We start from the raw sequence: 25169 nt of genomic DNA, 5'->3' as shown, positions 1-25169 counted from the left end.
CCGCGCGTGGCCGCAGGTACCACCCCGTCACACGCGCAGAGCGTGACCTTTGCCCGAGTCTCAGGTGGGGCCTCAGGCCCTGCCACACCTGGCAGGGGGCGGGCTGAGGCCCCCAGCTCCTCGGGGGGTGCCGCCCGCCCACGCTCCATTGCCTGGCCTGCCAGAGGCACCTGCTGACCCACCGCCAGCGCCTTCTCTGCTCTTTGCCATGCGTGGGGCCTGCGCTTTGTGGATGAGCGCTGCTCAAAGCCTCTGAGATGGAGGAAAGCCAGTGAATCGAGTGTCCGCTGCGTGCCCGACCCTTGTTGAGAACTTGTGGCAATTCTGCGGTTTCGGAACCCTTTGGGTTCCCACCACGTGTCAGGCACAGGCCTGGGCCCGGATGTAAGGGAGACTCCCCCACCTCCTCCCTCTTAAGATTAATGTCCCCGGAAGGGCAGAACCTTAATAGTCAGTCAACAGCCCACTGTTGATTCACAGTCACAGCAACAGGAGCTGAGGACGGGAGGGCGCCCTGGGGCCCAGCTGAGGCTTCCTTCCCATGGTGGGGGTGGGGGATCCCAGAGGGATTGCCCAGGGCCTGTGGCTGCAACAGGGCAGGGCTGAGTCCCAACACTCTGTGGAGCTGTCCCCCCCACACCTGAGACTCTGGAGCCCCCCCAATCCCATAAGCGGCACCCAAGTGCCAGCCTCTCCCACTGGTGGCACCGAGCTGCAAAGGGCTTCACTTTCTCCTCCAGCCCGGCCAACGGGGGCCGCACCTGCTCTGGCCTTGGCTACGACTTCCAGCTCTGCAACTCTCAGGACTGCCCTGACGCTCTGGCCGACTTCCGCGAGGAACAGTGCCGCCAGTGGGACTTGTACTTCGAGCACGGCGACGCCCAGCACCACTGGCTGCCCCACGAGCACCGGGACGGTGAGCCCCCGGGGACGCCGGCAGGGCACGGCTCCCGCTGTCCTGTGCTGCCCATGCCGGGCTGTCAGCAGAGCCACCTCGGCCGCCGGAGCTGCCAGAGCCAGTCCTGGAATTTCATACATGCAGTTCCTGTTCCTCCCGGGCCCTGGGCAGGGGCGGGCGGCCAGACACGGGCCTGCTGTGCTCTCTCCATCCCCTGTGTGTGTTTCCCCAGCCCAGCACCTGCCGCAGGCCCAGCGGGTGCAGTCCAGGGAGTAGGAGCAGAGCAGACAGGGTCCCCCTCTCATTGGGGGCGTGCAGTTTGGAGGGAAAGGCTGTCAGAGCCTCTGGGATCTGCGCCAACATCAGCCTGACTCTGTTGGGAAAAGCTCTTCCCAAGTGCAATAGCCCAGGGTCAAAGGCGCCAAGACGGACACACCGGGGCAGGGAAGCCACCTGCTCTCTTTCACTTTCTGCCCCAGTCCCAGGGGCAGGACCCTAAGAAGACTCTTGCGAGAGCTTCTCCCTTGCATGATGCTCCTGTTGAGCAAACCAGGGAAGAAAGCAAGCAGTGCAGCCGGCCATTCCTCACCAACACCCCGCTTCTTCCCTTCCAGCCAAGGAGAGATGTCACCTCTACTGCCAGTCCAAGGAGACCGGGGAGGTGGTGTCCATGAAGCGCATGGTGCACGATGGGACACGCTGCTCCTACAAGGATGCCTTCAGCCTCTGTGTGCGCGGGGAGTGCAAGGTGAGTGCTGTGAGGCAGGTGGAGGGCCGGGGGACGCACATAGCTCAGGATATCAGCTCTGTGGGGTTATCTGGTGTCCTCACTGAGGCTAAGCATACAAAGTTTCAGAATCAGCACCTGGAACCAGGCGCATCTGGGAGGTAGGACTGAGCAGGCACGACTGATTGAGGGGTCCCAGAGGCTGACTTCAGCCTTGTCTTGCTGAGGGATGAGATCCGAACGGCTCTGGCAGAAAGCCCCATAGAACCCCACAGGCACCCCAGAAGAGCAAGGAGGTGGGGTGCGGGGCCGCTGGACCTGTGCTCAGGGCTTCTGTCCACTCACACGGGGCCCCAGCCCACCGCGAAGGAGGCTCCTGTCCGACGCCGTGGCTGGGGGGGCAGGCTTCACAGTCTGCTAGGTGGTGAAGCCGAATCCTGAGAAACAAAGAGCAGTGTCTCCTTTATCCCTGCAGGGTTTTCATTCATGGAGGTGACTGAGTGACACACAGAGAGGTCAGTGCCTGTGAGGAAGAGTGTGTTACTTACGTTTGCCGAGGGAAGAGCTCGCCTCACTATGCAGGGCCACAAGGGGAAGCACCAGGTTTGATCGGAAGGTAGAAGGGAGTGGGGGGCAGCTTAAGCCACAGCTTTTCTTGGGGTTTCCTGGGGAAAGGCAAGACAGGGCAGGAGAAACCGCTGAGGATTAGCTAGAATGAATAGTTCAGGCAGGCTCCGGGCTGCGGGGCTGATCCCTAGTTTCCTGGTACCTGCCCTTGGGATGATTTCAGGCAGGGAAGGGTCAGCTTGGTGTGTGAGAGGCAGATAAAAGGGGTGATTGAGGGATTGTTGGTTTGCATATGAAAGGCGTGCTCCCACACCAGCCCTTTGCTGCCTCCAAGACTTGGCTCTCCCTGGGAAGGGCAGCCTCTCCCCCGGTCAGCACATTCTTAAAGATGTCAGAGCATAGTAAGGCCCAGAAAAGTTTCAGAAACATGACTAATGCAAGCCGTAAGCATCGTGGACAATCGAAGAAGAACAGACTAAGTATTTCATCAATTAATGGTGATTTTGAAGGAATAACAGCAGGATGATAGATTTTCACATCCCCAGAAAAATTATATATATCCACATATGTATATGATCATATTGCAAATGTTAGAAAACAAAGGAGACAGAAAGATTAGAACCACGCAAAAGTCGTGGGCAGTAGTAAGATGAAATACTGAGTCCTCACGATATATGGGGACGTGCAACCCTTCTTCTAAAAGAATCTCATACTGGGTCAAAAATAAGATCCAACTGGATGCTGTCAGTCAGGGAATATCAAAACACAATGACTCAGGAAGGTGGAAAGTGAAATGTCAGAAGACGTGTCAGGAGAATAAAGATGCACACATGTGCACACATGCACGCACACAGAGCAGAGAATGAAGAGTATCAAGAATTAAACGAGACCCTAGGGGTCGTTTTGTTTTGTTAAAGGGCGGAGTCCACTACCCTGAGAAAGCAATAGCGTGCTACCAAATATGCCATCCATAAACGGCACTGAGAAAGGCAGAGATTGAAACTGGCTAGCATCCTTCCTCATCTGATGACTCACGCAGAGGATTGCATCACAGATGGGGAGGGAGGAAAGAGTTCCTCGTTAGCTCTGTGCCCCTCCTCATGCAACAGATACCCCAGCACCTCCGCCGGTGTCTCCCACCCGGAGTTGGAACCGAAGCCTGGTTCAGACCTCTCTGGGTGTGGACTTAGCCGGCAGCAGCCCCGCAAAACCACTCGGAGACGTGACCCATCTCCAGCCCGAGCGGTCAGCCCCTTAGGATCTCAAGCGAGATTTCCGGCCCACACGAGATTTCCTGCCCACGCAAGGACCCTGGTCTTCGTTAGCCATTTCTACTTCGTTAATGTCTGCGTATCATTCTCTCCCTAGTTCACACCACTGAAAGTTATAACGGTGCCTCCTGAAGGTCTGTGGACACTTGTCAGAGATGGAGGCTCCCGGAGCCGACTGACAGGTGCCCAGACAGGCAGGCAAGTTTCTGACCTCTGTGATTATTAGACCTTGATTTCAGAAATACAAAAGATGGGGGGGGGGGCCCGTTGTTGTGAACTAAGGAGCAATAGTGACAGGCCATTTTAATATCTCGCAAATTCTGACAGATCAAGCGGTAGATTTATTTTGTTTTCCTTTTGCTCACCTTGAAATGTAGCAGCCATTTTTCCTCTGTTCAGGTAGCCTCCTTCCCTTCCAGCCAGCTGAATTTCTAAATTTTTTTAAGTCTTTTTATCCATTTTGAGAGAGAGAGAGCTGGGGAGGGGCAAAAAGGGAGGGAGAGAAAGAATCCCAAGCAGGCTCCACGCTGTCAGTGCAGAGCCGGGCTCAGGGTTCGAACCCATGAACCATGAGATCGTGACCTGAGCCAAAACCAGGAGTCAAACACGTAACCGACTGAACCACCTGGGCGCTCCCAACCAGCTGAATTTCTAACTCGTGTTTTGGGTTGTGCATGGGCTGTAAGCCTTTTTAGAAAGAGCTCATGAATCGACAAAAAGCTTCCAGATCAGAGCTGGTTCTCATACGGGCTTCGGAGTCCGGGAGTCGAGGAGAACGCCTTCCTGATGCTGCTTGGCTGCCTGGCACTGGCTCACATCTGCCTTGGCACCCACTTGCCTCTACGTCTCCAAGGCTTTTCGCTTCTGGTTTATTCTGTAGGAAACTGAGCACTGATCCCCTTCAGGCGAGAGGCTGGAGCAACCCTCTTCCCAGGGAGTGTTGCCATCCTGGCCTGAAAGAGGGTGCTCCTCTCCTCTCTCCCCTGCTCCTTCCCTGAGGAAGACAGCCTGTGACTCTTTATAAGGACCGTCTCCTCTCACCCCCAGCGACAGCCCCCGCAGGCTGTGCTGCTCTGACTCTGTGTCACATCCGTGCAAACAAAGAGTTAGAGCAATGTGCCCCCCCCCCCTCAAGACCACACACCTAGACACGGCAGGTGCATCCTCTCAGCTCAGGCTTCTGCACCTTTAAAGACTCATGTTTCCATCCAGCCTCCACCCCCGCCCCCAGTAAATCACATTGTCTTCCTTTGCTAATCCCCCCCCATCAGGAATCATTAAAATAAAAATCAGCATACTCATTGTATTGATGGTTTTTCACCTTGCTCACTTCCAAAAACAATTCCAAAGGCATCGTTGGATATAAAACCAAAGATCATTGACATCTAGCCACACTTCAGAAATGATTCATGAACCACTGCTCTGTAACCCTCTTGTGGCCTAAAGCCCCTTCCTTAAAGGGCCTTTGTAAGACAAAAGAAATCGAAGAGCAGAAGGGAAAGTGGGTGGTAGGTAGTAGGATGACCTTGAGGGGGAAATTGGCTCTGACCTTCCTGGCAGCCTAGGCAAAGAGGGAAAGCTGTGACGCTGTGGCTCAGACAGGCAGGGGGAACAGACCAGCTGGGTGGGGAGCTTGTCCTCCTTGGCTGTGCTGGGAGAAGTGGCCTCAGGCAGCACGTCGGGCCGCATCCTACAGGAGCTCCTTCCATTCCGGGAATGGTGCGCCGCCAGGGCTATGGAGAGTAAGAGAACCTGAGTTTGTTACTAGCTTGGCCAGGCAGTCCCGGACAAAGAACATCCCTGCTCGGTATGGAATAATTTTTGACACCAGAGTGGGTGATGTTGAGATGATCTGTTGAAAGAACGGAGGCAAAACTGTTGTCACCGATTCTTGTCACCTCCTGTCCAGACACCCTGGAGACAGACTACAGGGGACATTGTGTTCTTGGGGCAGTGCGAAGGCCAGGGCGCGCTCACCTGAGCTTTGGGTGGGAGCCCCGGACAGGGCGCACTGCCCAGCCGCCCTGCGAGAGGAGCAGAGGCCAGGTCCGGCTGACAGCCGTCGGGACAGAAACGTTCACATGGGGGCCAGCTGGCCAGGCCGGTCCGGTCTCGGGAGGTGGCCCTGTTGAGGTTGTGCAGAGCCTTCTGCGGTACACTGTGCAGATGAGCAAACGAGGTGCAGCGAGGGGACAGGCACACGGGGCCTCCTTCCTCTGCTTCGGGAACTGCTAGGAAGGTACAGGCCTGAGCTCCAGAGGTGGCACGTCAGGCCCCAGGGCCCACATGGAGAGGGCTCTCAAGTGTCACTGTCCCCCCCCCTCTGCAGAAGGTGGGCTGTGACGGAGTGATCGGCTCCAGCAAGCAGGAGGACAAGTGTGGTGTGTGCGGAGGGGACAATACCCACTGCAAAGTGGTCAAGGGCACGTTCACACGCTCCCCCAAGAAGCTCGGTGAGTGAGCCCCTCGCCCCAGCCCGGCCCCTGGTCCTGAGTGTCCGCAGCACCTGGCAGAGCGCTGGGGTGTCCATGAGTTGGAGGGAGAATCCTTAGTCAGGTCCAGCTTGAGCCAGGCCCCAGAGTGGGTGGGGAATGGGGGGAACGGGGGGAACAGGGACCAGGTCTCAGGGGTCAGAGAACACCGACGTGCATGTGCACAGGGCACATCTTAGAGGTGTTTATTTGAGAGCAAGGAGCCTGAGTCCATGGCTCCCTGACCCCCCGCTCCAGCCGCTAGCTAGCTTTCCCAGGCCTTCCCTGGACAGACCGTGCAGCCGCAGGATGGGGCCGGGGAGGGGGTCCCGGCCCACCTGAGCTCTGGGAAGACAGACCTCTGGGTGGGCCTGCAGCAGGTGAAATGCACTCTGTCTGAAATGGACAGAAGCCGCTGTGGTTTGCCTCTTAAAAGAAGGCCATGGCCTTCACTCAAAGCCGGCGCCGGGGTGTGGGGATGACCCTCCCCGTGGCCCCACGAGAGCCCAGGGGTCTTCAGTGTGCAGATTACGTGGCTGAGGTCCAGGACGCCAAGCGGTTTGCTGAGGGCCTCCCTCCCACACACGCATCTTAGCTTGAAGCCCAGGCGTGCCTCCAGGAATCACCAGGATTCCTGCCAAGTTTTCAGCGGAGGAGGCCAAGGGAGCACCTTGGATTTGAAGAGGAGGGCAAGGGCCTCAGCCAGCTGGGATGCAGTAGCCCCCTTGTCGGGCCCTATCTGGGCAGGCAGTCACAGCCCACGAAACCTGGGACCCTCTGGCCCCTCCTCCTGCCGAATGCATTCCAGTGGCCGCCTCCGTGTCATTTGGCTTTGTCTCCCCATATGCCGACAAAGGTTACATCAAGATGTTTGAGATCCCGGCGGGGGCCAGGCACCTGCTCATCCAGGAGGCAGACACCACCAGCCACCACCTGGGTGAGTCCCGGAGCCCGGGCGAGGCGGCGTCTCTGCGCCAGGCAGTTTGGGGGATGGCTAGGGGCCCAAGGGGTCAGAGGTCAGTCTCAGCCCACCTGGGGGATCTTTCCCACCCTCACCTCCTGCTGGAGAGCCCGGGTGGGGATCAGAGGGCTCCTCTGGCAGCCATGGGGGGACATGTGTCTAAAACATGCCATACCCCCAGACTACAGAATGGTGACTGCCTACACCCTCCTCCGTCTCAAGGGGGAAGGCCCCCCCCTCCCCAACCTACAGGAAGAGAGGCACCTGGGCCAGCCTAAGGGTGGGCTCACAAACTGCATTTGCATATTTTCAATTAGTTAAATTTTAATTATTTTTAGTGTTTATTTATTTTTGAGAGAGAGAGAGAGAAAGACAGAGTGTGAGCAGGGGAGGGGCAGAGAGAGAGGGAGACAGAATCCGAAGCAGGCTCTAGGCTCTGAGCTGTCAGCACAGAGCCCAACGCAGGGCTCGAACCCATGAACCAAGAGATCATGACCTGAGGCGAAGTTGGATGCTCAACCGAATGAGCCACCCATGCGCCCCCTCAATTGTTTAATTTTAAATTCAAGAGATTCTTCCTGGGGAGGCGCCTAGGTGGTTCAGTCAATTAAACGCCCGGCTTCGGCTCAGGTCATGATCTGGCGGTTCGTGGGTTCGAGCCTCACGTCAGGCTCTGTGCTGACAGCTCAGAGCCTGGAGCCTGTTTCAGATTCTGTATCTCCCTCTGTTTCTGACCCTCCCCTGCTGATGCTGTCTCTCTCAGAAATAAATAAGACATTAAAAAAAATTAAAAAAACAAAAAGAGATTCTGCCTGGGACAGGGATTTCCGGCATCTCTTGAGAATGTGGATCTTCTCACAACTCTGGGTGCCCCTTCCCACGTGGCAGCCCCTGGCTACCTGTGTGCCCCATGCCCTCCGAGACTGCCTCACAGGGCTTCGCCCATCCTCACCCCACCCCCTGAAGAGACCGGGGCCCTACCTCCTGGGTAGTGTGGGCTGAAGTCCGAAGTGATGCCGGGCATCCCTGGGGAGATCCTGGACAAGGCGCTTCTCCCAGTTTGGGCCCCACCTTCCTCCTCATGCTCTGGAGTCTGAAACTGACACTGTGACCCTGCCAGTGACACACAGCAAACACACCACTCTCTATTAAAAGAGAACGCACTTTTCTTCCTTCTCCATTTTAAGAGGAAACTTTGCATTGCTACCCAAAATACAAACCCAGTATCACTTGCCTTAAATGGAAGGTGAATCTAAAAGTTGAGTCCTGGGGCGCCTGGGTGGCTCAGTCTTTTGAGCCTCCAGCCTTGGCTCAGGTCATGATCTCATGGTTCGTGGGTTCGAGCCCAGCATCGGGCTCTGTGCTGACAGCCCAGAGCCTGGAGCCTGCTTTGGATTCTGTATCTCCCTCTCTCTGCCCCTCCCCTGCACACACTATGTCTGTCTGTCTCTCTCTCTCTCAAAAAAAATAATAAATAAATAAACCTTAAAATAAATAAATAAATACAAGTAAAGGGTTTCCTGCTGAGGGCTCCAGGTCTGAGGCCTGGTCTCTCTGCACGGGAGGGACCAGATTGGTGACCCAGTGAGGGCCTACAGGTACCTGCTGAGACTTTCTTCGTGGTGTGGACAGAGAATGACAGGAGACTCGTGCAGGGACCACTGTCCTCATTCTGTGATCCCAGATGGTCCTGCCTTATCTGTGGCCCTCTTAAAATCATCTAGCAGCTCCCTCCCCCCCTCTGCCCACCCGCAGTAGCTGTCTTCCACACAGTGGGAAACGTGGGGCTTCCTGACCTGCTGGGTCTTGGCTTCTGGACACCTGGTCATCCAGGGGGATTGCCGGTGGCCCTTGCGACCCCCGGGCCAAGCCAGGCCTCCGAGGATGCTGGTGGGGAGCTGGTGGGGCACCGGGTCGGGGCGAGGAGACCCTGCTTTTCAGCCGGACCTATGCTCACTCCATGGCAGGAAGCCCTCACCCCAGCCCTGCGCCCAGGAGCCCAGGACGGGGCACGGGGGACAGTGGCTGTCTGAGTGCCCCACGCAGACCACAGGGAGGTGGCCCTGACAGCTGCGGCAGGAAGCCCCTGCACCCCTGGGGCCTGTGGGGGCAGATCCAGGAAAGGCCCCTGGGCTGGGCGAAAGGGCTCAGGTTGGGGGTAAAGGGCGCAGGTGGGGGGTAAATCACCTGCAGAGGGTGAGGTGAGCTCACGTGGTGGTTTGGGTGATCACTGGCACAGACTGAGGTACAGACCAGCCCCTGGGGGAGGGGAGCCGGGAGACACTGGGGGCTCTGCTCCCCATGGCTCCCCTGACCACTCCAAACTTGTGGACCCAGTCAGCCTCTCCCCCACGCGCCTGGCCCCTGCCCCCAAGTGATCGTGCCGGGGGGCCGTCTTCTGCCGTCCCCAGCCGTCAAGAACCTGGAGACAGGCACGTTCATCTTAAATGAAGAGAATGACGTGGACCCCAATTCCAAATCCTTCATTGCTATGGGCGTGGAGTGGGAGTACCGAGACGACGATGGCCGGGAGGCGCTGCAGACCATGGGCCCCCTGCATGGCACCATCGCTGTCCTGGTAAGTCGAGGGAGGCGCCAGGCCCGCCGCCTCCGGGCTGCCCAGTGGGGGCAAGTGGGCCACTGAGGGAGATGGAGGGGGTGCCCGGGGACCCTGCGCCTCCCTGCATCCTTCAGGCCACTCGCGGAACGGCCCCCCTGGCCTGCCCTTGGAACCGAAGGTCTCTCTGTGTGTCTGACATGGAGCCTTGAGATATGAGACTCTGGGCTCGATGGGGGGACCTCAGACCCTCAGAGAGGTTTCAGTTTCCCCTCCAAACAATACTCACGGCCACCTGTCATCATGCCCATTCATCTCTGCCACCCCATCCACACCTTGCCCCAGGAGTGACCCACAGGACCCAGGTCACACCGGACTTTGACCCTAAGCAGGACTAGAGGCCCCAAGTCTTCTGAGTCCAAGACTGCTTCCGGTGACGAGAGTCCCGACGGGCCCTTGAGGTCCTTTTTTGTTTTTTCATTTTATTTTTTACTTATTTTTAATGTTTTTATTTATCTTTGAGACAGGGATGGGGGAGGGGCAGAGAGAGGGGGAGACAGAGCATCCGAAGCAGGCTCCATGCCGATGCAGGGCTCAAACTCACGAACCGTGAGATCCTGACCTGAGCCTCCCTGGGTGCCCCTTAAGATTTTATTTTTAAGCAATTTCTCTACGTGGGGCTCGAACTTATAACCCTGAGATCAAGAGTCACACGCTGAACCAGCCAGATACCCCGGGGACTTGATTTTCTGATCCCTCTTTGAGAGTTCATTTTACTTGCACAAGTGACACATTTTATTTGTGAGAAACATACAACACTAGCAATAAGGCTCAGGCCCTTGAGCCCCTCTGCTGAGGCCAGCGCACCGTGCACCTGAGCCCAGCACCCGATCTCAGGGCGTGCACCCGTGGGCCGGCATGTTTTATGTACGTGGGTCACTCTGCCGGCCTCACCTGCAGGGACTTCCCAGCCCTGGAAGTGCCCGCGGTGACCCGCGTGTGCCCGTGCATGCGCAGTCGGGCCTTGGTCTGGACTGTGTCTGCCCCGGCGCATTCACCTGCCCGCCGAAGTGTATTTGCCACCCCTGTGATGTGCTGGCAGGTTTTCACGGACCTTCACAGTTGGGCGCAGAGCAGTGAAGGGTTGGAGCTGCCTAGTGTGCAGTTCCCAGCTGAGCTGGCACAAGGTGACACTTCTTGTAGCCAAGGGGCCTGTCCCCACTATGTGTGCTGCCACGTTCCTCACATTTTTTTTATTTGGGGGGATCTTTTCACTGTTTAAAAATGGCCCCAAGCATGGGGCACCTGGGTGCCTCAGTCAGCTGAGCATCTGACATCGGCTCAGGTCATAATCTCATGGTTTGTGCGTTCGAGCCCCGCGTCGGGCTCTCTTCTATCAGCAAAAAGCCCGCATCAGATCTCTTCCCCTCCCTGCCTGTCCCTCTCCTGCTCACACTCTCAAAACTAAATAAAGCATTAAAAATTTTTTTCTTTTCACTGGCCGCAAGCGTGGTGCCGAGTGCCATGAGCCCTTCCTGAGCACGATAGGCTGTGCCCTGCGGAGGACACACATGTTCTAGATGAGCCTCACTCAGGCTTGAGCTACAGCATGCTGGCCGTGGGGTTGGCGTTCGTGAGGCGACAGGATCGAGGAAGGTGGCTTTAAACAGAAACACGCATAACATACGGTTGCGTACTGACAGTCGGTGGAAGCATCCTGACGGAGGGCTTGCAGGACGCTAGCCCTGGGCTCCCCTGAGAATTCAGCGCTCTGGGGCACTTTCTAGAATGTAACTCCTGAACTGGTGGCCAAGGAAGGGTGGGCAATGGGGCAGACACAGTCACGGCTGTCTCCGGGCGCAGGTCATCCCACAGGGGGACGCCCGGATCTCGCTGACGTACAAGTACATGATCCATGAGGACTCGCTCAACGTGGACGGCAACAATGTGCTGGGAGACGACTCTGTGGGCTATGAGTGGGCCCTGAAGAAGTGGACTCCCTGCTCCAAGCCCTGCGGTGGAGGTGAGGGGCCTTCCCAGGAGCCGGGGCCCCAGAGGCATTCGGGGCTGAGCGGGAGGGGTCTTCTGGGCAAAGGGCTTCCCGAGCCCACGGGGATCTGCTGATTGCCTGGCCTGAGGGATGTGCCAGGAACGAGAAGACAGGCCCCCGGGGCCCAAGAGCAAGGCAGCCCCCTGCCTGGGAGGGGGCGGGGGGTGGGCAGGAAGAGGGTGCTCAGGACATCAGGCCAAAGGCAGCCAGAAGGGCCATGGGGGCTTGGATGTCACCAGCATCCACCTGCATTGGGGGTGGACAGAGGGGCTAGCCTGGTGGGAGCTGGTGTGAGGCGGCTTGGGTGAGTCATCACGGCTTCACGAGACAGGTGAGGAGGGACTCTGGCTGTGCTGGGGACGGGTGAAGGGGCCCTCTCTGCGGAGGTCCCTCCCCGTGTTCATTTAGAAGGGCCTCCCGATCCTCCTGGGGCAGGGCTTCATGCAGAGGGGTCCCCCTGGACCTCAGAGAGCCCACAGTTGGGTGGGACATACAGACAGGCAGAAAGTTCTGGTCCATTGCACGGGGTCACTGCTCCCTCCCTCAGGTGCCACACAGGGTCCCACACCTCAAGGACAGAGAGTAGTTCACCAAAGCAGGGGAGACCCATCTTGGGGCCCAGGCAGGTGGATGGCTCCCTCTGGGTGGATGGCGCCCCAACATTCCGTTGAGCCTCCCTGCCCCCCTGGACAGCAGTGTATTTTACTGACTGTCTCTCTCCTATGTGTCTTGGACCCATCTTCCCAGTCCTGGCTCATTCTTGCTCCCCAGCTGGCCCTTGTGTGTCCACTGTCACCCCCAGAGTGGCCTATTAAAGGTCCCTTCCTGGTGTCCCTTCCTGGTGTCACTAAGTTCTAGCAGCTTCTTCTACTCTTAGGATGAAAACAAGATTCTCCTCATAGCCTCTGTGGTCTGGGCAGCTTGCTGACCTCTCCCACTGCATTGGTGCCCCCACCCCTTGCTCACCAGGCCCTGGCCACACTGGCCTTAGGTGCTTTTCCTGGACATGCTGTGCTCCTGCCTCGGGGCCTTTGCACAGGCCGCCTCCCCCCCCAGGAGCCACTCTACTGCCCTCTCACTAAATCAGCATCCCTCCATTCTTGGCTTTCTTGACACCTCCAGATACCCAGATCAGAGCAGCCTGTCTGGCTGCATTCTCTCATGTCTTGCCCACACACTAGGGTTTTGAGATCTTGCAGTTGTTGACATTCTGGGCTCTGCAGTTCTCATGGGGGCTGCCCCTACATTGTAGGATGTTGAGCAGCATCTCTGGCCTCTACCTGCTAGATGGAAGTCGCACCTCTTACTCTGGTGACAAAGAGGTGTCCCAGATATTGGCAGATGTCAAAATCGCCCCCATTTGAGAACGACCGCCCTAGGCTATGGCAGGAAAAGGCCATGTTTCTGTATTTAGCCACCTCCGGGCCTATCCCAAGTCTTCGGTGCATGTTAACTCAAGGTGGACTAAATGGCTAAGCGATGGAGAGGAAGTAGACCCTCTCATCCTGCCCCAGGAGGGCAGCTCAGGGGCCAGGGAACAAGGGGGCCACTCTCCCTGGCCTCTCCCCTCGCTCATCCTGGAGCACTGGGTGAGCGCTAGGCTGCACGTCTCCGAGGCCTGGCTCTGGCACGCTGCCCCACCTCCCACCCCATTGGAAGGCTGGGGTGAATGGGGCTGAAGCTGCCCTTGCAGCCGCTTCTCCACAGCCCCTGGAAGCCGCACTTGCCCCTTGACCCCCTCGAGCTCTCTCGTCTTCAGGCTCCCAGTTCACCAAGTATGGCTGCCGCCGGAGGATGGACCACAAGATGGTGCACCGAACCTTCTGCGACGCTGTCACGAAGCCCAAAGCCATCCGCCGGGCTTGCAACCCACAGGAGTGCTCCCAGCCAGTGTGAGCTCCCCAGGGACGCCCAGCTCTCCCAGCCCAGGGTCCTATTAGACAGGAGAAGTCAGACCCCCGGGGCTCCTGTGCAGGGGGGTGTGGGGTTCAGGCCCTGAGCGGCTCTGGGCCTCACATCCCCTGTGACTCCCTCCCCCAACTTCCCAGGGTCTAAGATGCTGTAGGCTGCGCGGCATGCCCTTGCCTCAGGCCCGCTGTGCTGAAACAGTACTACGCATCTTAGACACTGTGCCGAGTGGTAATGCGCGCCTAGGGAAACCGAGGCTCAGAGAGTACTGGCCTTGCTTCTGGTGCTGTGGTAAATGTCTCCCAGGCGGCTCACTGCAGCAGCCGCAGCCTTGACCCTCTGGCTCAGGTTCCTTTCACAGGGCCCCCAGGGGAGAACAGGGCTGGTAACTGGGCCCGTGGGGGCTCTGCAGGGGTGGGTGCTGGCCGAGTCCACACTGCCACCCTGGAGGGTTTGTGGTTTTGGCAGAAGCTGAGACGGGACAGATGTGGGGCTCTCTGTGCCCCCCGCCCCTGGCAGTGTCTCCCAGCAGTGGCTGTCACCTGCAGGACCTCGGACAGAGGCACAGCCAGGCTCTGGGCCGTCCTTGTGGGAACAGGGGTGGGAGCAGGAAGCAGGCCTCTGCTGTCGCTCTGGGCGCCTCTCTGGGGAGCCAGGGGGAGGCTGACCTGTCGCTCTGCCCCCACAGGTGGGTCACAGGGGAATGGGAGCCTTGCAGCCAGAGCTGCGGGCGGACGGGCACGCAGGCTCGCACAGTGCGCTGCATACAGCTGCTGCACAACAACGCCACCCGCTCCATGCACACCAAACACTGCAATGATGCCCGGCCCGAGGGCCGCCGGGCCTGCAACCGTGAGCTCTGCCCTGGCCGCTGGCGGGCCGGACCCTGGTCCCAGGTGAGCGGGGCCCGTGTCTTCAGCCGCCAAACCAAGTTTGGGTGGGACCGAGGTGGCCAGGGCGTTCCACCTGGGTCTGGAGGCATCCCCTGCCACGGGGCCACATCCTGTAGATGTTGAGGCACCAGTGAGGCCACATGGTCGGTGCTCTGTTGGGAGACCCAGTGGAACGTGTCCACTCTGCAGGGCACAGGCTGCCAGGTGCCACAGGAGCCTGGAGTCCTAGCCGTCGGAGGGCGGCCCGGGCTCTCACCCCCGAGGGCAGAGAAGGCCGGCCAAGCTTGCTCCCCTGTGAGCAAGGGAGGCTTGAACTTAAGCTGGAAAGAACAGTGAGATGGTGTCAGGGGCTGCAGGAGCAGTCTAGGGGCACGGCTGAGCTGACATGAGCAGGCCCGGGGTTGCGTGGGGGAGTCGGGATCCCCAAGACCAGCCTCGGGCTCACTGATCCATTGCAAGGACTCCCGGGACACAGAAGTTGTGCTTACAGGTATGGTGCATCTCAGTGAAATCAGAGTACGGTCAGCAGAGGGGAAAAGTGCATGGCAAAGCCCGGAGGGAGCCAGGCACAAGCCTCGAGACGTCCCCTCCCTGGGCTCCCAGGGACGCACTGGATTCTCTCAGCAACAGTGTGTGATGCCCCCTGTGAAATGCTGCCAGCCGGGGAAGCCCACACGCGTCCGGGTGTCCAGGGTCTTCACTGCGTGACTGACACTGGGTATCCAGGCAGGAAGCTCACTGCACTTCGCGCTGTGGGTACAAACCCATCGGCCAGACCGGTGCAGTGTGACTCGAGGGCTCAGAGACCCTCTTACCAGAGACAACGCTCCATGAACTGGGTTCCCCGGACCCACCCAAGCGCCAGTCCCGAAAGCAGCCCTTCCTTGGGACTCTGTAGGGTTTGAGCAATCCGGGTGTGCGGAGTCAGCCCTTCCCCACACACAAGGTGAGGGCCTGAGATTGTCCCTGGGCCAAGCTGGGCCAAGCTGTGAGCCCAGCCAGGAGTCAGGGTGTGATGGCTTCTGCCAGCCCGTCCCCAAGCAGGGAGGTGGAGCCTGGGGATGTGGAGGCGGCTGCTGGAGGCCAGACAAGGCAGGACAGGCCTCAACACATCCTCTACCCTCTGCGCCTTCACCGCCTTCGGCGTGTTTCAGGGTTACACATGTGGGGAGCTCTTTCGGGCCCAGCCAACCACGGGAGGGGGGGCCTGACTGGTGCCTCTCCACCTGCAGTGCTCGGTGACCTGTGGCAACGGTACCCAGGAGCGGCCAGTGCTCTGCCGAACCGCGGATGACAGCTTCGGGGTCTGCCGGGAGGAACGGCCCGAGACAGCCAGGATCTGCCGGCTGGGCCCCTGTCCCCGTAAGCCCCCCGGTCTCAGCCCCCAGTGCGCAGCGGGCCCAGGGTGAGGGGGGCTGGTCCAGGCCAACATGCCTCTCCCCACAGCTGGCCAGACTCAGCCTCTGTGAACTGGGAGGAGAAGCGGAGCCCTCCAAGGGTGGGACCTTTCCCTAGTCAGAAGTGGAAGGGACTCCCTTCCTGGCGCTCCCCGTTGGCCTGGAGACAGAAGCAGATTCACAGTGACCACACAGTGGGGCTCAGCCAGATGGGGTACCCATGCCCGTGTGAGCAGGGCTGCCTGGGGGAGTAGGGGGTGCCGGTGCAAACTGGGGGTGCCTAGTGCCCTCTGAACATCCAGAGAACGCCTGCGTGCAGACCCCTTGCCAAGTGCCACCTGCGTCACCTCTCCTGCCAAACAGCTCAAGCCAGTAGACCCCACCATGAATCCCATCTACAAAGGAGGGCATCCAGGGAGGTCAGCTGGGCGGAGAGAATAGATCCAGGGTTCACCTGCCCCCGCCACATTCCCAGGGAGCAGGCCGGGTGGGGCTGCTGGGAGCCATGCAGAGATAAGGAGGTGTGGCAGGGCCTTGGTGCTGGGTAGTAGCTGAGACCCGGGAGGCACGGTGAGGGGTGGGGAGGGCAGGAGGTGGGCCTGGACTGGGTGGCTGGGGCCCGTCAGTCAGTCCAAGGAGTCTTTGAATGCCGTGCTAGGGCGGGGCTGTGGAGCCTCTCCTGCCCGGGGCAGGCGACCGGGTGACTCTCTTGGCCGGAGTGGGGCCTCGGCAGCCACAGCCCCTCCTCTTCCCTCCAGGAAACATCTCCGATCCTTCCAAGAAGAGCTACGTGGTTCAGTGGCTGTCCCGACCCGACCCCGACTCTCCAGTGCAGAAGACCTCGTCAAGTAACCGGCCCGTTTATAACTCTGCCTCTGCCCTCCAGTGCATGCCGGGCGCCCTGTGGAGCTTGCCGTGGGCCCCCCTCCTCTCTTTCTATGGAAAACTTCCCTGACTCTTCCTGAGCGCTCTCTCGGTTGAATCTGATTTCTCCCGGGCCCCTGTGCTCGGCCGTCTCCTTTGCCAGCCGGCTGCCTGGCCCGGAGGGCCCACCTCCGCAGAGGCATGGCCCCGGGGCCGCTGGCCTCTTGTCGGGGGGCCGGGACCTGGTTGGTGATGGCGTGTAAAGGGGCAAAGATCTGTCTTGGTGCTGGAGGTGCCAGAGGCCGGAGTGCGAATGTGACCACTTGGTGACCGCCTCTCGGGGCCTCGTCCCTGCAAGCTGGCGCGGCAGGTCGGAAGTCAAGGGGCGAGCCAGCCGTTCCCCTTCCAGACACCGCCCACCAGCGAGGCGGGGCCAGAGGGGCTCTGGGGCGTGCAGTTTCCTGCCCCAGAGCTGGGCGCCCCGCCCTGAGATTCCGGGGGTGTGTCGGGGGCCTTCCCGGCCGCCTCTCCTGTTGCTGCTGCTGCTGACCCTGTGCTGAGTGTGTTCTCCTGACTTGTGTGACTGTGGCCTGCTTCCTGTGGCCTTTGCGTTCCAACTTACACAGCCCTTGGCCACCCCCTCCCTGAGCCCCGTCCCCTCGGGGGTCCGGGTTAAACGGAGGCGGCAGGGGACGTGTCCCTCCAGTGGGACATTGGGACACACCGCTCCTTCCATTCTCTGTCCATTAGCTCTAATGGCCTTTTCTCATCGTGCACACATGACCCCATCCATAGAGGTGAGAGGTTGAGAGAGAGGTTGAGAGAGACTGATGTGGATGCGGCCACCTACCAGTGTGAACAACTACAGAATTACCTCAATTTTTATTGCTTTTTTGCTTAGATAAAACTATGTAGAAAATGCCTTAAAGTTGAAAGGTAACAGAATTGGCTGCTAAGTCCAGCTTCAGAGCGGCACTCTGAGGCCGCGCGGCCAGCTGGCGCCGACTGTTTGCTGAGCCCCCCCACCCCCACCCCGAGAGCTCCCCCAGCGCTGCCTTACCCAGAAGGCAGCGCGCCCGGCCCCTGGTGTGACCCATATAGCGCCCCCTCCCCAGCCACCCCCCCAGCCACCTGCTAACAGCGTCCCTGGGACCAGCACCCAGCCTCGTCCCCGGCTCTAACTACTGTTATGTACATACTCGGTGTGTAACGCGTACTAACTCTCACGACTGTTAACTTCCAACTTTGACTAGGCCACGCGAGTGACTCTGACTCTGGGAAGGTGCAATACGGTCCTGGGCATTGTGCTCTCTGTCTATATGCACTTTGGTTTATCAGGGATATTTTATTAGTGTTTTGTATGTATCCAATGACGTAATTAACATAGGCTCCATCGTCGTCGCTTTTCCAGTTTTTTTATGAGACAAAGTTCAGTGTGTGCCAAAGTGACTGTGGAAATGACCTTTTCTCCTCACTAACGATGGAAAGACTTTCCTGTCATGCATCCCACAAATAAACTCAATAAAAGTTCAGTGAAACTGGGCGCTTGGGTTTGGCACGCTGCTGGCTCCTTCTCTTCGCCTCCGTGGGCTGATGGTGCTTGCGGGGACCTTTCTGTCGCATTAGTGACCAGGTTTCCACTTCCGGTGACTCCTGCCACCCCCCTTCCCCTGCCCAATGTGGATATGTAGGGTCCCTCCCCCACTGAGGTGCTACCCCCGTCCCCAGACATTTTTCAGAATGTGACAGCAGCCCGTTAAGATGCTCCACTGTGATTTTGACTTTCCAGTCGTTCGAGTTGAATGAGCCCCTTTGCGCAAGGAGGTTCTCTCCTCACAGATGGAGGTTTCACTTTCGGGAAAGGGTCCCTGGGTGGGTTTCCCCCCATCTCTCGGATCAGTGGAGTGGGAATGTGGGGCCAGACAGCGCTGGTCCAGGTCACTACCCCCCCCACCCCTACCCCCCACCGAGCCACCTTCTGGCCACTGCCCTGGCTCCTGGCACAGCTCTCAGCCTGAGGCCCCCTGTTCAGGGAGGGAGAGGTGCCCATGTGGCCCAGGTCTGGGGTGTGGGGTGGAAGAAGGGCCGGGCAGCCGTGGCTCCAGGCGCCTGGCCTGGCTCAGCGGTGCCCCCCCGCGGCTCCCCAGGCCTCTTATCAGAAGCCACAGGGCCTGGCACCTTGGCTCACCTCGAGACAGGACCAGACAGCAGGTCGGGATCCAACAGGGACCTCCCGTCGGCAAGCCTCTCTCTCTTCCCTCTCCCGTGGAGGGGATCTGGCGCCACGGAGGAGGGAGATCCTGAGAAAGGATAACATGAGACTGCCAGCGTCATGCACACAGGCTTTGGGGCACAGGGCCAGCCAGGCCCAGGGCAGGGACTAGCCTGCAAGTGCAGGTCCCGGTAACGTGGCTGAGTTCACCCTGCCCAGAGCTCTTGTCACTGAAAGGAATCCCGGCTTGAGTGACACAAGGAGACCTTGAGAGACACAGCTTCCAATGAGAGCACCACGTCCACGCAATGTCCCTTCCCAGATGGAGCAGGGGAAATCCCCATGGAAGGGGCTCCCAGGCCAGAGCTGCAGGCAGGCCGCCGACCACCCAGGGGACCACGCCGGGGACAGTCACGGTGCGCGAGGGTGCGGGCTGACGGGGAGCTCACACTCTTGTATCCTGTGCCACAACCTTGTCAGATGGGGAAATGCTGCATGAGGCTACACTGGGAAAAAAAGAGAACGAGGTTTCCTCCATCCCAGGCTTTCTCTGTCGCATTAGTGACCGGATTTCCACTTTCTCGAGGTGTGGGACACAGGGGCTTAATTCAGGGGGTGCATAAACATGGCCTGAATTCCCCCCTCCCTGAGCAGCCCCTGCCTAGTCTCCTTAACCCTTCGCAATGCCAGCATCCCCCTGACGCTTGCTCGTTCGCTGCAGCCCGGAGCTACACAGGCGAGAGCATCTCCCTGCCGTGTGAGGGATTCAACTTTGGGTTCACACTTCGTTTTCCTGATCGGGGTCACCTTTATTGATCACCGCTACTTTCCCGTGACTAGTGGTAGTGTAAGGTTTTCTTCTAAAATAAATGTTAAGTTAAAGAAAACAGGCATTAATTTAAAGGAGGAAACACAGGTGGGATTTGGCGGAGCCGGGATTGGTGGGAACGGCCCACGGACGGTGTCGGTCTGTGAGCCTGGGTTTGCTCGTTGTGGTTCGTTTTTTGCTTGGAAGGCAACAGTTCTTGCCAGTGCATTGCTACCGGAAATGGTTGAAGATCAGGTCATAGGACACCAGAAGTTTATTCTTGGTGTAGTACGGGTCCCTTGCCCGATGGTGCCTCTGGCCACATCTCGGGCCCTTTGGCGGTGTGATGCCCTTCATCTCGGAGGGCTCTCTGCTCAGTGATAAAACTTAAAAATACCCAACTGTTGGTATCCTTTTAAGAATGGTTGGCACCTGGGCAGCTCAGTCGGTTGAGCGTCCAACTCTTGATTTCAACTCAGGTCATGATCTCAGGTTCTTGGGTTCAAGCCCTGTGTCGGGCTCTGCACTGACAGCATGAAGCCTGCTTGGGATTCTCTCTCCCTCCTTCTCTGACCCTTCCCCACTTGTGTGTGTGTGCTCTCTCTCTCTCTCTCAAAATGAATAAACTTAAAAAAAATGAATAATTATTTTGAAATTTTTCTAGGCTAATATTAGCATAGCCAAACTCCTGGCCCGGGGCTTTCTTAATTTTTTATTCATTCGTTATCTGTATTTTTAAAAACTTCAAGCAATGCGGCCTCCATGCAGAGGAAAACAGATGTAGAAGTCCAACCTGTAGGGTGGGTGAAGGGAGGCGCCCTGGAGATGAGGACCCTGGGCCTTCCGGCCATCACCTGTCTGTTAGTCCCAATTTGTCCATTCACTCAGGGACTTTCGTCCCATGCTTTGTGTGGGAGGCTCTGACCCGGGCACCAGGATGCCACTGAGCTACCGGCCACAGGTGGGCAAAGTTTCTCTGACAGGCCAGACAGTAACGGTTAAAACTTATTTACAAAACCAGGTGAGGGCGCCCACTTGACCCATGGGCATAGCTGGCTGACCCTCCCCTCTACCCAGGGGATGCTGCCTTCCCAGGGTCTCAGCTTGGGGGACAGAAGTGAGGGAGAGGCTTAATAGCAGTTTGGTCATTTATGTGAAGAAGAAGAAGGCGCAGGTGACAGGGGAGGATGCTGCTGTGGGGCCCGGGTGGCCCCACTCCCAGCGGCACTGCCAGGCCTGGCTCCATCCGTGTGTTGTCGAGGCTGCTGCCCCCACCCCGTCCACCCAGTTTGGACAAAGCCTGTAGGAGGACACCACACCCATCTTGGCGGAAATCTCGTTGTGTCTCTGGTGGGCTGTGAACAGTGGTGTTCCCTTGGCTCCCCTGGTGGTGGCCAGAAAGCGGAGAAGGACTGGGGGGCGGGGAGGGGGCACGTGGGCACCCCCAAGCACCCCGAGCTTCAAACAGGACCACTCCAATTTCCTCTGCCTCATATACGGGGCACCTGTACGATTTTAACTGGACGTCCCAGGATCTGCTCGTGTGGTTTCCAGGATTGGCCCTTAGCACGAGGCCACCCCCTTTTCCCCTCCACATCTTGAGCCTGCTTCTCACTCCCTAGGTGGGGAAGGCCAGAGCTCGTCCTGAATAGCCGGCCTGTGTCTCTCTCTTTCACGTTGTACATCACGCAGTTTGGCGCGTTTTCTCCTGATTGTGGCCACTTGGGAGCCCAGAGCCACAGTTGGGTCCCCCCCGGTGGGGTGTGCCTCTCCGTGTGTTCTTCGTGCCTATCATGTTACTATTTCAGAATCCACAATGTCCCTGTGTTGGACCTTCCTCAGTTATTCACATGTGTCTTTTTTTACATTGATATATTTCTGCATTCTCCAATTCACTGGTCTAGGCTTTGGGGCTAGAGAGGCATCTGAATATAGCTTGAGGCTCTGCCCCATGGAACTTACTGGATAATAAAAACAGGTGATGGATACCTTGTCTGACAATTACATGTGAACTTGCCAACTGGGATAGAGTGTTGGGAAGCGGAGAACTTCCCAAGGGAGGGCAGGCGAGTCCTGCCCAGAGATGTGTTTCAGCTGAGCCTAGAGGAGAGGAGAGCAACTGAAGGAAGACAGAGGGGGTGGCCCCTGTATGTACACATCATTACAGTATGTGTAAAGGCCCTGTGGCCAGAGGGAGCCCAGTATAAAGGAGGGGGGTCCAAGGCCTGAGTGAAGCTGGAGAGGTAAAGAGGACAGGTCCTTACCCTGAAATCAATGAGGGGCCATGCAGAGGCTTCAATCAGGACAGTGACATGGTCATGCCTCCAGTTGAAAAACAGCATTCTAGGGGCGCCTGGGTGGCTTAGTCAGTTAAGCGTCCGACTTTCGCTTAGGTCATGATCTCGCGGTTTGTGGGTTCGAGCCCCGCGTCGGGCTCTGTGCTGACTGCCAGCTCAGAGCCTGGAGCCTGTTTCAGTCTGTGACTCCCTCTCTCTCTGGCCCTCCCCTGCTCGTGCTGTCTCTCTCTCTCTCTCCTAGAAATAAATAAAACATCAAAAAAAAAGAAAAAAGAAAAACAGCATTCTATCCAAGGATAGTGGACAAAAAGGAGAAAGAATTGAGATAGGCCAGCAGAGAAGAGGCTCTTACCACAGTGCACACAAGAGTCAAAGCTGCTTGACCCCAGGGAAGTGGGAGAGAGGGGAACATGGACATACCTAAGAGCATCTAGGAGGAAATGCCAACGGACTTGGGGGTGCATGGACGGGGTGTGCCCGGGATTCAGCTTGTGCTCTGGGAAGGCCATTCTCTGAGACAGGTGCACATGTGCTGGGTATGTGGAGCCTTAGTCATGTTTGGGATCACAGGGGTTAGGGGACTGTCCTGTAGCCAGTCGTATCCGAGAGCCTGAAGCTCCAGAAATTTGGGGGTGGTTTCCAGCCAAGTGGGTCACCAGCCTGGAAGGGGAAATTACAGTGGGCAGGCAATGGGTGCCATCATGGGAGAGGACCTGCTTGTCTGTCACTGCGAGAAGTTTCTGTGGGCTAGCAGAGTCACAGATGTGGGTGCATACGGCACCCCGAGTTGGTGCCCAGAGTCACTGCGTCAGATGTGATTTCCACCCATGGCTGCCCCTTCCTTTCTCCCCACCTTCCTTTCTAGGAGATGAGGTCAAGGAGGGAAAGGGAGGGAAAGGGGAATGTGGCAGAGGTTGTGCGGGAAAGGTCTGAGATGCTCACGGGGCGGTGGGGAGAGGGTGGCTGAGTGGAGAGACGCAGAGTGGGCAGGTGGGCCCTGTGAAGCCAGGGGTCAGGAATTTGCACTGACCTGCTATTCCCTGTTATACTGTCAGAACTTATTCTTATTCTTTCACGTTGAGTGAATTCCTGCAAATCCTTTCAAATTTCGTGGAATGAGGTGGTGGGGGAGAAGGAGGGGAAGGAATTTGGGAAAAAGACAGGGAGAGAGAGTAAGAGCAAGAACAAGAACAAGAGGGGTTGTGTGGGCAGAACAAGTGTTGACCTTGAACCACATGGGTTTGAACTTCACCGGCCCACTTATACGTGGGATTTTTTTGATAAATGCAGCACAACACCGTAAATGTGTGTTCTCTGCCTTACAGTTTTCTTAATAACATTTTCTCTTCTCTGGCTTACTTTATCATAAGTATCCGGTATATACCACATACAACGTACAAAATCTGTGCCCACCCCGCCGTTTGTGTGGTCGGGAAGGCTCCTGGGCAAAGAGGATGGTCAGTAGTTAAGTGTGGGGGGAGTCAGAAGTTGTATGTGGATTTTCAACTGCATGGGGTGGGCATGAGGTGGCGCCCCCTAGCCCACACGTAGTTTAAGGGTCCACGGTGCTGCAGCTGCAGACAGAGCTGGAGCTGAGCCTGGAAGAAGACAGCTGTGCTGTGCCGGGAGAGACACTGGCCTCTTCAGAGGCTCGACTGCGGGTGGCCAGCTTCTGGGGCAGGAAGGGAAGGAGAGAGCGCACCAGGCAGAAGGATGAGCCTGTGTGAAGGGACCAGGTTTTGGAGCACTCAGTGGGGATGGCCAGGAGCCCAGGGCGGTGGGCTGTGCGGTGGATGCAGCAGTGGTGGGACATGAGGCTGGCAGGTAAGTCAAGGCAAAGGGAAGAAAGCCCAGACAGGCTTGGGTGAGGGTGGGAACAGATTGTGGAGGGAACGTGGTGAGGTCACCGCCAAGGCTCTCGGATTTGTTCTATTGTGTTTTAGAAATTGGTCCCTCCTGGTTCAATTTTGTTATAGTTAACGGCTTAGAGATGACTGTAGGGCTGAACCCTGCCACAGAGTTTCACTGGGGTTGCCACTGGGATGTCAAAGATGAATCTGACACAGCCCCATTCTTAAATGGGAATCACTCCCCAGGCCTCCTTTCTGTCTGGGACTCTGATAGATACAGAAAACCCCAGGGGCCTGCCTGGAGGCGGGGAGCACCGCTCACAGCTAGTGTGGCTGCACTCTGCTGCAGCGCTGCTCTGACATCAGAACCATGCACGCTTTCTGCGTGACCTCGCTTGCCTCTGTGCTGTCTCTGGGCTCTTTCAAACGCCTCCTCCTGCTTCCCGTGGGGTGGGGGGAACGAGATTCCCCCCCTCCTTATCCTCTCCTTTGGTTATTTGTCCTGCTTTTCTCTTTCAGAGGCCCCCTGCCAAGGCGACAAGTCAATGTTCTGTAGGATGGAAGTCTTATCGCGCTATTGCTCCATCCCAGGCTACAACAGGCTGTGCTGCAGATCCTGTAACCTGCAGGACAACCTCACCGATGTGGACGACAGGGCGGAGCTGCCCCCCGGGAAGCACAATGACATTGAAGAACTCATGCCCACCCTCCCGGTGCCCACCCTCGTCATGGAGGTGCAGCCTCCACCGGGGACGCCCCTGCAGGTGCCCTTCAACACCTCCAGTGCCAACAGCACAGAGGATCACCCGGACACCAATGCAGTCGACGTGCCCTACAAAATCAACGGCCTGGATGAGGAAGGCCAGCCGCCCAACTTGATCCCACGACGACCGAGCCCGTACGAAAAGACCAGGAACCAGAGAATCCAAGAGCTCATTGATGAGATGAGGAAGAAAGAGATGCTCGGGAAGTTCTAATAAAATGGAAAGATAGCATCAATAGCATTTTTTTTCTTGCTTATAGATTATATTCCATGGGATGGCAGATCGTGGAGAGGAAGTAAAAATGTCTGATTCCAAAAGGTTTTGAGAAAACAAAGAGGGAGAATGACATAGACATCTATACATGTGGTTGTGAGCATGGGGCATCTAGGTTCGTGCATGTGTTTGTGTACCGGCTCTGGAATGTTCTAAGTCCCGTATTGGGGTTGGGTATGGGGTGGAGAGGAATATAGAGGCTCTACAACCGCCATCAATGAGGGGGGCCAGCAGGCTGACTCGGAGAGAGGAAACACGTGCCCGAGTATCTGAGCAGTGATTGGGAATCTTCTTGTCCTTGGTGGTGACAGCCCTTCTGGAGAACATTCTGGAGAAATGTTCTGCAGGAACATTTTTTACCAATCCCCAGACCGAGGCACAAGCCCCCACGGGGAACTCTT

The 25169-nt window shown here is 57.7% G+C and overlaps 1 protein-coding gene across 1 annotated transcript in view; it reads left to right on the top strand.

Moving 5' to 3' along the window:
* ADAMTS2 (ADAM metallopeptidase with thrombospondin type 1 motif 2) overlaps nucleotides 1-24719 on the top strand; it is a 235876-nt gene extending 211157 nt beyond the window's left edge. The window contains exons 12-22 of the mRNA XM_039252863.1: nucleotides 741-916; nucleotides 1513-1646; nucleotides 5793-5916; nucleotides 6791-6871; nucleotides 9307-9473; nucleotides 11316-11475; nucleotides 13262-13394; nucleotides 14099-14306; nucleotides 15536-15665; nucleotides 16459-16548; nucleotides 24251-24719. Of these exons, the coding sequence (XP_039108794.1) occupies nucleotides 741-916; nucleotides 1513-1646; nucleotides 5793-5916; nucleotides 6791-6871; nucleotides 9307-9473; nucleotides 11316-11475; nucleotides 13262-13394; nucleotides 14099-14306; nucleotides 15536-15665; nucleotides 16459-16548; nucleotides 24251-24708 (1861 nt within the window). The 3' untranslated portion in view covers nucleotides 24709-24719. The remainder of the gene's footprint in view (nucleotides 1-740; nucleotides 917-1512; nucleotides 1647-5792; nucleotides 5917-6790; nucleotides 6872-9306; nucleotides 9474-11315; nucleotides 11476-13261; nucleotides 13395-14098; nucleotides 14307-15535; nucleotides 15666-16458; nucleotides 16549-24250) is intronic.
* Nucleotides 24720-25169: the final 450 nt, after the last annotated feature.

This window comes from Hyaena hyaena, unplaced genomic scaffold (assembly GCF_003009895.1).
Source record: "Hyaena hyaena isolate Hyena2069 unplaced genomic scaffold, ASM300989v1 scaffold_428, whole genome shotgun sequence".
Lineage (NCBI taxonomy): Eukaryota > Metazoa > Chordata > Mammalia > Carnivora > Hyaenidae > Hyaena > Hyaena hyaena.
The sequence above is the reverse complement of the archived record's forward strand: the minus strand, read 5'-3'. Positions and strand labels throughout refer to the sequence as shown.